Here is a 17,784-nt window from a genome sequence, read left to right as displayed (position 1 = left end):
ACATTCACAGAATTTTTGTTACATTAAAATTTCCCTCTGTACTTCATTTATTATTCTCTTTAGATGCACTTTACAAAATAGGTATGGGTAATTGTATCCCATCGAAATATGCATTGGAATCTTGGTTATGGATGCACGCAGACATGATCCCATTTGGGAATAGTGTTTCGTTATGGTAATAGAGCCACATGTAGATCGTATCCTCAGTAAATCACTTTTCAAATGGATAAGGAAATTAAGCAAGGAGAAAGGAAATACAGATGGGGGAAATAGATGCCTTGCCACATGCAGACAGATGAGGAACTGAGGGCTGGCCACAATCCCAACTACTATGTGGACACCTGCCCCTCCCCCCAGAAGAATTTATTTCAAAGGATGGCATTGAACCTGCAGCTGTGGGACAGGGACATATCTGATCAGAGCACACGGGAGCAGATGAAGGGGAGGAGGAGAGAGTGGAGCACATCCTGGCCCACAAGGCCTTGAGTCTGATGTTCCCGATAAGAGCTGCCAGTCTACAGAGAGGACCACATGGCTGGCCCCACTATGACACATGATGTCCCTCACTGACCCATACCCCTACAAGGGACAACACCAGAAACACAGTGTGGGAATTGCGCCCGATCTGATCCCGCCACACCAAGGCAAAACACTAAGGGGGTGCAACAGAACAAGGGAACGGAGTGGTGAGGTCCCCAAGGAATGCTGAAGGTGGACTTTGGGGACAGGGCATGGTGCGCCATCAGACTAGACTAGAAAACACTCCTAAAGGCCAACAAACAATCCTTGAACTAACTACAAGCTTTTCTTTCTTGTTGTGTTTTGTTTTGGGGTTTTTTTTGTCATTGGTTTGTTGCTGTCGTTTTGTTGTATATTGTTGCATGGTTTTGCTATGTCTTGTTTTTGTGCATGTTATTATCTCCACAGATTTGTCTAAATAGGATAGGCTGGATGAACAATCTGGAGGAGAAAACAACGGGACCGACAGTTCCGGGGGAACATGGGAAAGTGGTGTATGGGGGAATGGTAGTGGTGTTAACAAACCCAGGGACAAGGGAACAACAAGTGATCCAAATTGGTGGTGAGGTGAGTGTAGGAGGCCTGATAGGGCGTGATCAAGGGTAATGTAACCGAGAGGAATTGCTGAAACTCAAATGAAGACTGAGCATGACAGAGGGACAAGAGGAAAGTCAAAGGAAATAGAGGACAGAGCTAGGAGGCAAAGGGCATTTATAGAGATCTAAATAAAGGCATCCACATATGCAAACATATTTATATATGAGGATGGGAAAATAGATCTATGTGCATATATTTATAGGTTTAGTATTAAGGTAGCAGATGAACATTGGGCCTCCACTCAAGTACTCCCTCAGTGCAAGAATACTTTCTTCTATTAAACTGGCATTCCATGATGTTCACCTTCCCGACACAACCGCTGAAGACAAAGCAGATGAATAAGCAAATGTGATGAAAAAAGCTGATAGTGCCCGGCTATCAAAAGAATAGCATCACGAGGTGCCAAGGGATCAGTTATTAGGCATCAAAGAAAGAAAAATCATATCATTGTGTGCTCACCTCCATGATACGATCACTGAAGACAAACGGGTGCATAAACAAGTGTGGCGAAGGAAGCTGATGGTGCCCGAGTATCAAAAGATACAGTGTCTGGGGTCTTAACAGCTTGAAGGTAAACAAGCGGCCATCTAGCTCAGAAGCAACAAAGCCCACATGGAAGAAGTACACCAGCCTGTGTGATCATGAGGTGTCAAAGGGATCAGGTATCAGGCATCATCAGAACAAAAAAATTTACCATAGTGAATGAGGGGGGTAGTGGGGAGTGGAGACCAAAAGCCCATTTGTAGGCCACTAGAGATCCCCTGGCAGAGGAGTCTCGGGGACTCCTGCAATGTATCAACAATGAAAAATACAGCCTTCCTCTAGTTCCTAAATGTTTCCCCCACTACTATCATGATCCAAATTCTCCCTTGCAAGTCTGGTTAGACCAGAGGATGTACACTGGTACAGATAGGAACTGGAAACACAGGGAATCCAGGGCGGAGGATCCCTTCAGGACTAGTGGTGTGAATGGTGAGACTAGGAGGGTAGAGGGAAGGTGGGTTGGAAAGGGGGAACCGATTATAAGGATCTACATGTGACCTCCTCCTGGGTGAAGGGACACATCAGACAGGGCAAGATATGACAAAATAATAATTTATAAATTATCAATGGTTCATGAGGGAGGGAGGAGTGGGGAGGGAGGGTAAAAAATGAGGACCTGATGCCAGGGGCTTAAGTGGAGAGCAAATGTTTTGAGAATGATGAAGGCAGTGAATGTACAAATGTGCATTACACAATTGATGTATGTATGGATTGTGGTAAGAGTTATATGAGTCCCTAATAAAATGATTTTAAAAAAAGAACAAAAAAGCTCAAAGAACAGCTCTCCCTGAGAGTTGGTATCATTAATTCGGACCTCTGGCCTTTCTAGCCACCCACTTGTGTTATTTCTCACTAAGAGTGGGAGTATTCTTGATGCCAGTGGTTGGACTACACCACCAATAATTTGGTGTGAGAGACGTATGCTGCTCGGATAGATACCTAAAGCATGGATTTGGAATTGGGTCCTGGGCAAAATCTGGAGGAATTTTGGCACGCTTCACAATAAGGCCCATGTTTGCCCTGAAGAAACTGTCAACATTACGGGATATTATTTTGTTTTCTCTTTGTTCTTTTTTTAAACAGATTTATTGCATTTAATCCAGATATCACACAATTCAACAGTGCAGTCATAAGAAGAGGAGTTGAGCACACATTACCACAATCAATTTTAGAATGTTTTTTACCTACCCACCCCCACCCGCCCATGGCTAAATCACTTTAAAAATGAGCTGTGTAATCATCATCAATTCTAGAGAGTGCTCCCTCCCCCTTCTCTACATTGCTGATCCCTCAACCCCCTCACCCTCCCCATCTCCCACCCCTACCACCCCTAAAATCCGTGCATCCGTTCTTATCTCTATGCTTCTACATCTTCTGTGCTTTGCAAACTGGAAAACCCAACAGAAGCAGAGAGGAAGGAAGAAAGGAAGGAAGGAAGGAAGGAGAGAAAGAAAGAAAGGAGGATAAAAGTATAATACAGAGATAAAAATACAAATAGTGGGTAAGAAAGAAAAGCGCACCATGAATATTTAAAAAGCCAGGGAAGCAATTCTTGTCATGGAAAAAGCATAAAATACTCCCACCTAGAAGAATCCCATGGGGATCTACCAGAGGCTTAACCAGGCTAGAAGCTCTGCAGATGGGTTTTGGGTCCCTACTGTCCTCCACAGCCTTCTACAATTGAGTGTTCACAATTTAGACTCTGAGAAGTTTCCCTCTGTCATATTTGAAATCTGTAATTGTCTTTGGGTCACACAAGCTGGTGTGCTTCTTCCGTGTGGATTTAGTTGACTCCTTGTTTAAATGGCTGCTTGTTTGAATACAGTCTTTAAGACCCCAGACACCATTCCGACTAACAGCCAGGCACCATCTGCTTTGTTCACATTTTGCTGTAACACTCTTATCTTCAGTGATCATTTCATGAAGGTGAGTGTCCAGTCGAGCCATGTAATCAGAACTGTTATTGGACTGGGGCTAAAGCCCCATCAGACCACCTACCCCAACAACAGCAACAAACCAACAAGTAGACATGAGACAAATAAACAAGCAAAAACGAGCACACTAAGGGCAGGGAAACAAAAGCCCCACTGAAACAGGAAAGTAAATCATTGCCTATCATCCCCCTGGGGTACAAGGCAATGGCACTTGCAGTTTTCCCATGATGCATCATTCTGGACACTGTACAGATAAGGAGTCGATGCCAGTACAGTTTCACCTTGAGCCGCAACCCATAAGTTGTTGCTCCCCCCGCTTGATCTGCTAGTCAATTGAGCTCTATTTACTCTAAGCGTGGAGACTGGTGCCAGGGGGAACCTCTGGGATCAGTTCTCCCGGTCAAGGACTACTCTGACGAGAGCTCAGAAAGAACTCAGAGCTGGAAATCACAGCGTTTTATTTCAGGAGCGGAGTGTTGCTCGAAATGAGGGTATTACATGTGATTCAGGTAAGGGTGCTTGATGCTCTCCGTGCGGCATCACTCTTCCTCCATGGGCGCTTTCTTCCTCCACTCCACTTCTTTCTCAAAACTGACTGGGTTAAGATACAACTTAGACTGATACAGCCTCATTCACCTAAACAACCCAAATGGATTAATACCACAAGTATTGGTTTTACTCATAGTTTGGGGGATACAATTCAATTGACAATATTCCACTCTGAGTCATTGTTGTTAGCTTCTGGCAAATTGGACACAGAAGGGAAGATGATGTTTTTTGTACAGTGGGGAAAATGTATTTGAATTATGTTTGAATGTTGGGTGGAAGTGGAATTTACAAATGGTGAGGGGCAAGTTGATTTCTCCTGGACTCTTCCTGAAGACTATAGGAGAAAAAAATGAACTTAAAAATGAAGTGTGCACAATGAATCCAAAATGTAAAGATTGTTGTGCAAACTGAGGGCATGTGTCCAACAACTTTTACCAAGAAAGGACAAGACTATTTAATCTTTAGTTCAAGTCAGTAAGCCCGTAACTGACGAATCTATTCAACCACTGCAGCAAAAATGGTCACAGAAAGCACAAGCTGAAGGGAAGCTGCCTGTCTCCTGGGATTCTACAGGCAGGAAATGGGTCGGTGGAGCTCTCCTCCAAGAAAAGGAAAGACCTTCCCGAGAACTATTGGATGAACCAAGGCAGGCCAGGATGCCTCTATTTGAATTGTGAAACCTGCACCAGTTTCAGCAACAAACAAATCATGGCTCAAAGGAACCACTGATGGCACAGCAGTTAGTGGCTCGGCTATCAGCCCCAAACCAACTCTGAACCCCCAGCTGCTCCTCGAGAGGAAGATGGGCAGCCTGCTGTCATAAAGATGTGCAGCCTTAGAAACCCTGGGTGCAGTGCTACTCTCTCCAATACAGTGCTACAAGTTACAATCAATTTGATGATATTGGATTTGGTTTACTTTTGATTCAAGTTTCAGAGAGTGTGACCTCTATCAACTCAGTTTTGGAGTGTGGGACTGCCATTCATCAAAGCCAAGAGAATGGGGTCACTGCCAAAAGTTGAGGGGTGAAGCCACCATACGTAGAATGGACTCTTCACCAAAATGGAGAGGGCTGGGCTGCGATGTCCAAGGACCAAAAGAACTGAGCCTACTGGGATGAAATGGACTCCACTCAAAGGCAAGGAAGCAGAGTTGTCATCCCAGTGGTCCTGGGTGGGAAATCCTCCAGAGCTGAAGGAGTCCAGAGAGCATGGTCAACATCCTCTGTTTGTTCCACCATTGTACTGTGGAAGTAGAAAGCTCTATTCTAGGTTTTACGGGTTGTTGGGTTGTTTTTTATTAAGTTATTTTATTGGGGCTCTTACAGATCTTATAACAACCCATACCATCCATTTGCTGGTTCATTTAGACAAAAATTTTGTCCCAGTATACAATACGCCCAAAGTCTGATTTACCATATATACTCGAGTATAAGTCAACCCAAATATCAGCCGAGACACTTAATTTTACCACAAAAACTGCATTAAAAATGTGCTGGAAAACGTGGCTTATACTCGAGTATATAGGTAAATGATTCAGGAGATATTATTTTTGACTTGTATTTGATTTAAGACTTTTGAGACAGAGTGAATAGGTTTTGTATGTGGGAAGGACAAAAGTAAAGGGAGAAAGGTGTGTGCCGAGGCAAATAATGTATGCTAAGCAAATAATCTGAAAAACTGGATATGCAGAACACAACATCATTATTAAAGGAAGGTTCATCAACAACCTGTGATCTGTAGATGGCACACCCTGATTGCGGAAAGGGAAAAGGACTTAAAGCACTTATTGATGAATATCCAAAAATACTGCCTTCCATATGGATTCTACCACAAAGAAATCAGAAACCGTCAATACACATCAAGGTAACAAGAAATGATTAAAGTTGTCAAAGATATCATTTTACCTGGATCCACAATCAAGAGATCAAACAGCATATTTCCAGGGGAAAATGTGCTGCATAAGACCTCTTTAAGGTGCTGAAGAACAAGGATGTCACTTAAAGGACTGAGGTGTGCCTGACACAGGCCACAGTATTTTCAATGCACTGATATATATGCAAAAGCTGGATAATGAATTAAGAAGACGGGAGAAGAATTAATGCATTTGAATTGTGGTATTGGCAAAGAATATTGAAAATACCACGGACTATCGGATCAAAGAAATCTGTCTTGGAGGAAGTATAGCCAGATGCTCTTTAGAAACAAGGATGGGGAGACTTTATCTCACATACTTTAGAATTATTATCAAGAGAAAGCACGCCCTGGAGAATGACATCATGCTTTGTAAAGTATGGGATCAGCAAAAAAAGAGGAAACCCCTCGGTCAGATAGAGTGACACCACAGCTGCAACAAAGGGCTCACGCATCACAACAACGATGGAGATGGCCAGTGTTCTCCTGTACAGAGTTGCTGAGTCAAGCCACCTTGCCCGAGCCTAGCAACAGTGACAAAGAGTGGAATGTTAAGGACTGAACCGTATCCACCCCCACACTGGGTAATACCTATACTTGTGGCATTAATCCATTTGGATTTTTTCTGTTACGTTAGTTATGTTAATGAGGCTTTATCAGTGGAAGGTGTGTCTTGAGCAGTCGATTTTGAGATAAAGAGAAGCAGAATGTGAGAAGGAAGCAAACATGGAGAGCGTGATGCCACTTGTTGGTCCTGAAGTAACCAAAGAAGAGAAGCAGAGAGACAAGGCTAGATATACCCTACTGCAGACCAAAAGTATCTTCCTCGAGAACCAGCATCCTGAATTTAGGCTATTTTAGTTTCCTAAACTGTAAGAAATAAATTTTTGTTCATTAAAACTACCCATTTATGGTATTTCTGTTGCAGCAGCAGTAAGAAACTAAGGCTTTTGTTGTTGTTTTTTGATATGGAAGGTCCATGTAACAGATCTGTGAGTGAAAGGAGCCTTGGGAGCTTAGTATAAGAGCTACAGTGGTGCGGTGGGTACAGGGTGGTTACTAATTGTAAGGTCTACAGTTCAAAACCACCAGCTGCTCCGATGGAAAAAGACAGGGCTTTCTATTCCCGTAAAGTTACAAGTCTCAGAAACTCACAGGGGCAGTTCTACCCTGTCCTCTTGGGGCACTATGAGTCAGCAAGACTCAATGGCATTGAGTTTGGTTTTGGTAGCAAAGTGGCCTACCAGCTTCAAGAACCTACAGGGGCAGTTATAGTCTGACTTATGAGTTGGAATCAACCCCGTGGCAGTGAGTTTTCTGTTTCTTCTTGGGACAAATAACAGAGATGGGGATGGAGGGAGAACAGAAGGGAGAAGAATTGGGAAATGGAAGGGGGAAAAGGGCCAAACATTCAAGCTAACTTGCAGTACTCTTTAGCAAACTAACTGAAACAGAAACCATAGTTTAAAGTTTTCTGATGATGATAGGGACTACTCAACATGATAGCTTTCATATAGAGTATGATATTGAAACAAATTTAGAAAAAAAATCTTATACCTCACTGCAAACCACAGCCTTAAATAAATACACACTCCGTTTCACTGACCTGCGTAGACAGCAGCTGACTGTTGCAAAGACTGAATTTGCCCACGACTGCATCCATACTTCTGACTGACTTCCTTTAAGGGCACTTCACTGATTAAGTCCAACAACACAAGACTAGTGAAAAACCTAAAAAGTAAATGATCGAAAGTGTAGTAAGAAGTCAGTTATGTCTACTATGAAAGTTTAATGTGTGCTACAAACAACTAAAACTGAAAAGGTATTGGAGGGTAAAGATTCCTAACAGGAAAAACAGTTGAATGGAAAGACGAATGTTTGTAAAGGAAATTCAGACACACAACTTATTAAATAGTCAAGAACTAATATCTGTATAACAAAAATATTTCTCTTGCATGTTTGTCATTTTTTAATTGATTTTAAGAAATAAGACTGGGCTTAAGAATAATAGGACAAGAATTTGAAATATAGCATTTTATACAGATCATTTAATCATATCTCAACAAAATGACAGTATCTGATCACCAAATTCATCATTGATCAAGTGAGTAAACCAAAGCAGCCAAACAAAACAAACTCACTGCCACTGAGTCTATGCTGACTCAGGGAGAACACGTAGGACAGAGTAGAACTGTCCCTCCAGGGTCCCAGGGCTGTCAATCTTTACACGAGCAGACAGCCTCGTCTTTCCCCCAAAGCAGCTGGGGAACAGCTGAGTGCACAACCCACCCCACCACCGGAGCTTCTTCATAAAAGCAACAGTAACACACACACAAAACAATCCGTTTATAAGCTTTATACAATAAAATTTATATGCTTGGTTATGTTGTGAAAACTACATGGGCTCATGCCCAGAAGTTGGGAATCACCTTGACAGCAACTGGAACTAGAAATACTTTTAGAAAAATAATTGTATTAAATCTCAAAAATACTTAAAGCCTATCTACTTCCCCATCTGAATCTTTCAATGGGTTCTTCCTTGCTAATATTTTAAAAAAACCTCTCAAGATAAATGACATAACCCCAATGAAACTACACTAAGCTGGCAGGTGTTCAGAGTAACATCTTTAAGAAAGGGAGCTAATTAAATGTTCTGATTTAAAGCATCTTCATATATCATGTCTGCTAAATTATAAGCTATTGGTAAAATAAAATAATAAATTCAAAAAATACAGGAAGATTTCAAAATAATTCTAGTCAGTTGATTTTCTTATTGAACTGATCACAGTGACTATATCTACGGTAAGCCAGACCCTGCACTAAATACTGGCTAAGCCAGGCTCTTATGGGTTACCTCTTATGGACGGCCATCTGCCGGTGCTGCCTCTCCGTTCTGGCTACTACCTTTCCTTTCACACAGCGAGCCAAGAACCCTTCTTCAACTCCGACTAGCTCTGCTACCCGTTTCATTGAAGTTGGTAACTTTTCCCACAAACAAAAAAATCGGTACCAATCAATCGTAGTCAAATCCACAAACATCGGTGTAACCTCAAAGGAAAGGGCATCATCATTAGCTAAAACTATGACATTACAAAAGGAGCAAAACTATAAGTTAAAGTTCACATTAAAGAGAAGGGTCTCAGAATTTGCAAATGTTTCTTTGGAAATATTTAATTTCAGAGAACACCTCATTAATCCATAGAACAACTTCCAGGCGGAACAAAATGAAAAGAGATCACTAAGAATGCAAACTAGAGTTGACAGAACTCAAATGCTTTAACCATAGAAGTCCTTAATCTCAATATCCTAATATTAGTATAATCTTAAGTATTTTACATAGGATATCAGAAAAAGAAACAGCGAAATGGAAGGGGGAGCTTCTAGGAACAGGAAGCACTAGGCAACCTGGAAGATAATCTATGTCAGAGAATATACTAGAAATATATCTTATTAAAATTTACTAACATGTCACTCGCCAGACTCCCAGGCCTAAGGTGGGTCCTATTATTATCTCTAGTTTTACAAACAGGAAATGGACTCATAAAAGATATGAAGGATTTTGCATGGTCACCCAGTTACTAAATGATAAGGAACTCTGACCCCAGAGCCCAAAATCTTAGCTACTATATAATGACTGAGACTAGAATAGATAAAAAGTAACTGGGAACCCATTATCATCACTCATGTAGTACACACATTTGCAAGGGGAAATGTCCACCTCTTCCCCTCTGCTCAACTCTGTGTGGTGTTTTGTACTGAAATATACTTTCTGATAAGTCTTCTTACTGAATTCTCCATTTAACACCACTTATTGCTTATTAAAATATATGCATCTGTTTAGTTGACAAAATAATTTTTTTTGGATCAGGTTCTTCCAGAGAATATGACCTCAAGCACAATTTTACCCCATTCTTATAAAAGTTTTTGCTAAAAGGGAACATTCATAGGGGCCTCTCTTATATAAGTAAATTTGAAAAATCCCTACTTATATTTATTATCAAGATCTTATCAAGGTTATAAATCATAAAATTATCATTTTAGAACTAAATTTGGCTTAGGCAATGAGATGAAATGCTTTACTACATATTTATTTGTTTTTGTTTTTACCTTATTAATACTGAAACTAACCAAGTTTCCTTCTTTGATTTAGTTGCTAGAAAGTCAGAAGCAAAGTAATTATTATAGAATGATTTGTGTCCCCCAAAATATGTGCCATTTGGGTGACTACAATGCTCACTCACTTTTGTGATCCAATATAATGTGCCTGTGTTATCAGTGCTAACCTCGGTGATGCTAACCAGGCAATAGTAGCAGCACTCATGTTAATGGGGCAAGATATAATCTACAGGATTAGGTTGTATCTTGGGTCAATCTCTTTTGAGATAGAAAGGAAGTTAGAGAAGCAGAGGTCAAGGGACCGAGTTAGCCAGGAGCCAGGGGAAAAGCACATAATTTAGATCTGGGGGTCTCTGCATTGAGAACCTCCTAGGTCCAAGGATAGAAGTCTCCAAGGAGCATGAGGCCAATAGATGTTGAAAGGAGTTCAGTGCCTTCCCCTAGAACCAAGGAGAAAGACAGCCTTCCCCTAGAGCTGGTACCCTGACTCAGACTTCTACTTCCTAAATTGCAAGAAAATTAAATTTCTGTTTGTTTAAGCCATCCACTTGCGGTATATCTGTTATAACTAAGAAAATGTACATTATTTAACAGCATGCATGTTTTTATATACCAACCTGTGTGAGTTTTACATTATGATCTTAATTTTACTTTTTTGGCATCCATTGTCCTTTGTTAGTCTTACATATTATAAAAAAATTTTAAATAAACCACTCATATCTTTTTCAAAAGCGGCTGAAGATAGATTGGTAGGTAAGCAAATAGATTTCAAAAACCCTAGAACATTCTGTGTATTTTCCTCATTTTCATAAGTACAATAGTGAAAAAAACAGAACCTTACCAGATAGACAATATGCAAGTCATTCTCTAAAACAAATCCTTTCATTGCTCTTTGGAGGTCAGCAAAAATATCTAAAGTATCGATTGGAGAAAGTGAAGAAGAAAGAGTCGCTGAACCCAGATGTGTTGGATGAAACACTTTTCCTAGTTTGGGCATGAGAAAGTAGAGAGAGGAGTTGGAGAATACATTTATTGAAATGTAAATACAAATAAAATGAATAAATTTGCGAAAATTATGAATAATATAAAAATTCAATATAAAATATAATACATAAAATAAAACAAATTATGATATTATGATAAAGTATATTTAATTAAATAAAATAAGGTCAATATATTACTGTGAAGTGAAATTACTTGATTCAGCTCTTCTATCCATAATCTTTGCAACTCCCTCCAAATGACTGATTATGTACATGGGAGTAATTTGAGGGATAGTCAGTTTTGTCATTTCGCTGGTTATAAAGTGAGCCATCTCAGACACAGAAACAGTGAGTCGGGGCCATAAAGAAGGAAGAGTGGAGAGTATCTGAGACCTTTGCGTGGTGAAGTGGCAGCAGCAGCTACACCAAGGCAAAGGCAGGAAGAACACTAGACAAAGGGAAGCGCTTCCCAGACCATGAAACCAGAAAAACTGAGTTCCTTTGGGCATTTAAGGAGCTGTTTCAGCACTGAAGGAGCTTTGTAACACTTTCCCAAGCAGATTAGAGGACAAGGTACTGCAGGCTGAGGCTGAGGACCCAAGGGAGGTATGCCTGACAGCGTTGCTGAAAAGAAGACAAAGAAAAAAAATTGTATCCTTAACATTTCTGATCCTGACTTGTAAGCTGTTAGCATCATTAATAAACTCTATAATCATCATATTGCTTATGAGTTCTGTGTGGCCATTGCAACAGATTACCAAACCAAACCCAGCAGAGAAGAAGAGCATAATGGGAGAGAAAGATGGTGTCAGAATAGGATAAAGAAGGTTGGAGGTTAGAAGCATGTCTGACCTCTGCCACATCAGAATCATCCTCAGAGAGAGATAAAGTTGGCTAGTCTTTCCCCCTTTTGTAACCTGAGGAGGTGACATATAGCCCTCAAGCTGCTTTCTCAAGTACATAAAATAAATAATATAATAAAATAATTATAAAAATTAAATGAGTAAAATAATTTAAAAACATAAAATCATTCAAATTAATTATATTAATAAAATTACTAGTCGCATGAAATACTATAACAAAAACAAGTAAAACAAATAAAATGCATAATTAAATATATTAAAGGATTAAAGATATAGGATTAAATAAATTTAAAATTAATTAATACATTAAATAAAATAGCATAAATTTTAAAATAATTAGATACTAATACATTAAATATAATACATTAAAATTTAACTTAAATAGATAAACAAATGAGTGAATTAATTTTTTTTAAATAAAAGCTTATTTTTATCCATTTTATAATAAACTTCCAGGTTCTGAAAAAATAAACAAGCAGAATGTTGTTCAATGCATATGAGCAGACACTATGCTAAAAATTTGAACACAACACTAATTTACCAAATGAGTTGACACACTGCTTGAAAAGCCAATTTCCTTTATACTGCTTGAAAAGCTGATTTTCTTTTACTGAGTAAAATCTTATACCCTACATCTCAGTAAAGATCAAAAGACAAATTTCACCTGATACTTCATATTTACCTTCAGTTCCATCTCCAACTTCTGTAATTTGGATGAATTCATTCTCTAGCAGCCACCCCACACATGACTCAATCGCTCCCAGCTGAACAGAGTCTTGATTTCTCTGAGTCTCCTGCTTCCCTTCTTTCAGACTTGCAGCCAAAAATGTGCAAGAAGCATAGGTTTGCATATCTTGTGACGTACTTGCTACTCCACCGACTATCACCTAATTTTAAAACGGTTTAAAATTTAACCTTTTGAAACGTGCAGTTGTTCAGTATTAACAAAATTAAGAGATTTTGTTCACTTCAAACATCCTCCTAATTGAAATGTCCTGACTATTTTATTATGGCTAATACTGAATATTTTTCTGTCTACACAGAAGAGAGATGAAAATAGGTTCAGAAAAAGAAGAGGTCATTTGTGATATGTCGATATACTTTTCTCACATCTAGTCTATTATATGAATATATACTATTTTGGACTTTTAAGTTATGTAATATGTATTGGAAACTAATCTGAATAATACAAACAAAATTGTCCCATTCATTTTAGTGATCACAACATATACTTTTACCATAATTTTTTTTAGTCTTAATGGTATTTTGGTTATTTCAGTTTATCTTTTTACTAATACTGTTTACTGCCATCGAGTTGATTCCAATTCATAGGGACCCTATAGGACAGGGTAACACTGCCCCTATTGGTTTCTAAGACTGTAACGGTCTATGGGAGTAGAGAGCCTAATCCTTCTCACACAAAGAGCCTGATGGTTTCTAACTCCTGACCTTGTGGTTAGTAGCCAAATGCATTCACCACTATGCTACTTCTTACTACTAATAGTGATGTAATAAATATTCTTGTATAATACCGTTAATTTTCTGTAATTCCACAAATAGGCCCATGGTAAAATTCCTAGATGTGTAATTTGCCATGGCATAGGCGCATGTACATTTTATATTTTAATAATTATGACCAAATTGACCTGCATAAAATTTTCAGCAATTCTTGTGCCTATTTTCCATATTCTTACCAACACCCTATGTTATCAAAGATTGTTTTCCCACAAATTGAACTTAAAGGGGAAAGGGGAAGTATGGGTACAGTTACCGGTATCACTAGCACTAACAATTATGCCAATAACAATTCATACTGGTACATGCCTAGAAAAGTTTTCCTGGATGAATATATTAAATATTTAACAGGCGTCACCCTTGAGAACTTTAAATAGGAAGAGATTTTACTTTCATATTAGATCGTTCTCTATTATTTGAAATTTTTACCTATGTGCATTTGTAGCATATTTTATTTTAATGTCAACAAGTATTATCTGGATGGAAGATTTAGGTTCCAATTTGTCAGCTATTTTAGCTTCAGAAAATATTAAATTTTTTTAAAATAAAAAACAACCATTTGGCATTAAGAGTTTTAATTCATTGGGATTGTGTTGTGAAATGGACAGACGTTGCACAAACTGTGTTAAACTCAAGAGAATAATTATATAAAACATAAAGTTTCAGATTTAGCATAAATGAAAATTTAATAATCTGATAAACATTTTAATACAGGAGCAAAAGAGCAAGTAATAGTCTAAGAAGCTTTCTCTTACCTCCAGAATAGCTCTCACCATGCTGGCAGTTACTTCCTCTCCTTCACGTCTTCGTAGACAGCTGCGAACAGGTTTTAGAGATCCTTTAAGTAGAGCTACGCCTTTTGATTTCTCGGAGTCCTTACAAACTAAGATACTCTCACCTAGAATGGAAAAAAGCACACATTTAACAAAACCCAAGTCATTTCCATAAGATACCAACTAAAGATCATGTAGGAAACACAGAAGGTATGGATGCTAAAGCAAAGTGTAGTGAAGAAATTAGATGGTACCCAGCTATCAGAAAGAATAGCATATGGGGGACTTAATGGCCATCTAAGTGAGATATCTAAGCCCACACGGAAGAAGTACACCAACATCCGTGATTTAAGGATTGTAAATGATATAATCCAAATCTGAAGTAGGAACCATATCAGAGCCTAAATTGTGAGATTCTGGTATGCAGAAAGCTATGGATGACAGTGGAGGCCCAAAATACATTTGCAGGATCTACACAGAGAATAAGCCTCCAGTGAGCTCCCTCTAATCATAGCTGAGGGACGGGAATAGTCTGATTATCAGACAAAGAGTATTAGAAAGACAACTACACTAGATTAAAATGAAAAATCTGACTTCAACGGTTAAAACTTTGTCACCTGATCTCCTTTCAGATACATTTTGTGCTTGATCTGGTTTTTGATATTTTCTGTGTGTTATTTTTTTGCTTTATTTTCCCATATTGGGGGTTGTCTCTTTAATTTTGTCAGTGTTTGTAGCCTTCTTTACTCTCTGTTATGTATTGTTCTGTGTTTTTCAATATATTAAACCCATGAGAGGGGAATCTATACGGGGTCTGGTGAGGAGGAGAGGGAGAAAGGGAAAGTGGATATCAAGGAGTTCAAGAAGGAAGGAAATGTTCTGAAACTGATTGTGGGAGCAATTGTACAATAATGCTTGATATGATTGATCTATGTTGTCTGGATTAGCTCCTAATAAAATGGCTTGGGGAAAAAAGAGAGAGAATGTATCCTACTTTATTTAAGAGAAAAGATGCTTGGCCAAAGAGACTCATGTCTCTATTTTCTAAATGTTAATGATTACTCGTGGAAAAGGGGAAGATTTTGGACAAGATGAATAGAAACAGTGGCCCCAATGTAACAACAATTTTGAGGGTAGTGCAGGACCCTTCAGTGCTTCATTCCACCTCCACAGCAAAGAGAAAATAAAAACAACAGTAAAGCAACTAATTAAAGTTCTTTGAAAAGTATAATAGAAAAGGAAAATTATTATCAATTCTTTATAATAGAAACTGAAAAATATTTCTGGATGCCTAAAATGTTCACTATTGTTGCACTTACTAAATGCTTTAGGTTACTAGTAACAAATGTACAAAAGTATATGAAACCACTGGTAAATTTTAAATCCTGTATATATTCAAGTTTAAGCTGACCCAAATATCAGCTAAGGCACCTAATTTTACCAAAAAAAACTATGTAATAATGTGCTGAAAAACTCGGCTTTTCCATCTTTAGCAATGACACATCAGACAAAGGCCTTATTGCTAAAATCTACAATACCCTGCTAGCTTCCAAAAAGAAAAAAACTAATAGCCCACTTGAGAGGTGGGCAAAGGACTTGAACAGAAGTTTCACAGGGGCAGAAATCCGAATGGCCAACAAACATATGAGAAAATGTTCCCGATCTTTAGCCATAAGAGAAATGCAAATTAAAACAATAATGAGGTACCACCTGACACCCTCAAAGGTAGCCCAAATCAAAAAATCAGAAAGCAATAAGTGTTGGAGGGGCTGAGGGGTGATAGGAACTCTCATCCACTGCTGGTGGGCCTGTAAATATGTCCAGCCACTATGGAAATCAATCTGGCGATACTAAAACAGATGGAAATAGAGTTACCATATTACCCAGCAATTCCCCTACTGGACATATACCCAGAAGAGGCAAGGAACAAACCAAGGCCAGACATCTGTGCTCCAATGTTCATTGCGGTACAGTTCACAATTGCAAGGAGCTGGAAGCAACCCAAATTTCCATCAACTGACGATTGGATTAAAAAACTGTGGTATATACATACAATGGAGTACTACGCATCACTAAAAAGCAGTGATGAACATATGAGGCACATAGCGGCATGGGAAGAACTGGAGGAAATCATGCTAAGCGAAGTAAATCAGGTACAAAAGGACAAGTACAACATGAGCCCGCTGAGATAAGTATTAAAAAAATGCAAAAGGGGCATAGGGAAAAAGCTACTGTATACAAACATTTTTGGGGTAAGGACTGTGTAGTATGGCAGAGACCAGATCAAAACCAGGGATGTACATGGTAGACAATGGGGGAGGAGGTGGGGAAAGGAACACAAAAGGATGAATGTAAGGAAGAAAGGGGGAGTGGGGGAAAGTGGCACTAAGCCACCCAAGGGGAGGATATTGTTTATATCTCCACAGGGAGAGTGGGACCAGACTTCAACCCAGTGCCACAAAATGTGAATGCACCATCCCGGCGTGGAATAGGGAACCAGTGGAGAGGTGTGGGAGGCTGGCTCCAGCACCAAAAATTAAGTGGATTCCTGCCCCTCTCCCAAGAAGAATTTGTTTCAAAGGACGACACTGATTCTGCAGCTCCGGGAGATGAACATATCTGATCAGAGCACACGGGAGCAGATGAAGGGGCAGGAGGAGACAGTGGAACACAGCCTGGCCCACGAGGCCGTGAGGATGATGTTCCTGAGTAGAGCAGCCAGTCCACAGAGAGAACAACATGGCTGGCCCCACTATGAGACATGATGCCCCTCAGTGACCAAGGGCGATAGAGGGGACAGCACCGGAGACACAGTGTGCGAATTGCACCTGACCTGATCCCACCACACCGAGGCAAATCACTGGGGGAGTGCAGTGGAACAGCAAGGGAATGGAGTGGCAAGGTCCCCAGGGAATGCTGAAAGTGGACTTTGGGGCCAGGGCGTGGTGCCCCAACAGACTGGACTGGAAAACGCTCCTAAGGGCCAGCAAACGATCCTTGAACGAACTACAAGCTTTTCTTTTGTGAACTGTTTTGTTCTGTTCTTTGTCAGGCGTTTGTTGTTGTCGTTTTGTTGTCTGGTTGTATACTGTTGCTTTGTTTTCCTCTGTCTTGATTTCGTGCATGTTATTATCTCCACAGGTCTGTCTAAATAAGACAGGCTGGTTGAACTATCTGGAGGAAAAACAACGGGACCGACAGTTCCAGGGGGACTTGGGATAGGGGTAGGTGGGGAGGCGGTAATGAAGTGGTGTTAACAAACCCAGGAACAAGGGAACAACAAGAGACCCAAAATGGTGGTGAGGGGGGAGTGGCAGGCCTGGTAGGGAATGCTCAAGGGTAAGGTTACTTAAGGAAGAGGTATAGCTGTAACCCAGGTGGGGACGGAGCATGGTAGGAGGGCAGGAGGAAAGTCAAGGGAGATGGAAGAAAGAGCTAGGAGTCAAAGGGCATTTATAGAGGTCTAGACAAAGACATGT

At 39.7% G+C, this 17,784-nt stretch overlaps 1 protein-coding gene across 2 annotated transcripts in view; it reads right to left on the bottom strand.

Moving 5' to 3' along the window:
- POLQ (DNA polymerase theta) overlaps window positions 1–17,784 on the bottom strand; it is a 118,200-nt gene that overhangs the window by 58,022 nt on the left and 42,394 nt on the right. For both annotated transcript variants that reach the window (XM_075556349.1, XM_075556350.1), the window contains 5 exons: window positions 14,288–14,430; window positions 12,700–12,904; window positions 11,013–11,155; window positions 8,910–9,103; window positions 7,662–7,786 (listed from right to left, as the gene is read on the bottom strand). In XM_075556349.1, coding sequence (XP_075412464.1) covers window positions 7,662–7,786; window positions 8,910–9,103; window positions 11,013–11,155; window positions 12,700–12,904; window positions 14,288–14,430 — 810 coding nt within the window. The remainder of the gene's footprint in view (window positions 1–7,661; window positions 7,787–8,909; window positions 9,104–11,012; window positions 11,156–12,699; window positions 12,905–14,287; window positions 14,431–17,784) is intronic.

Source organism: Tenrec ecaudatus, chromosome 8 (genome assembly GCF_050624435.1).
Source record: "Tenrec ecaudatus isolate mTenEca1 chromosome 8, mTenEca1.hap1, whole genome shotgun sequence".
NCBI classification, from domain to species: Eukaryota; Metazoa; Chordata; class Mammalia; order Afrosoricida; family Tenrecidae; genus Tenrec; species Tenrec ecaudatus.
Note: the sequence above shows the minus strand (reverse complement) of the source record. Positions and strands in the feature narration are given on the sequence as shown.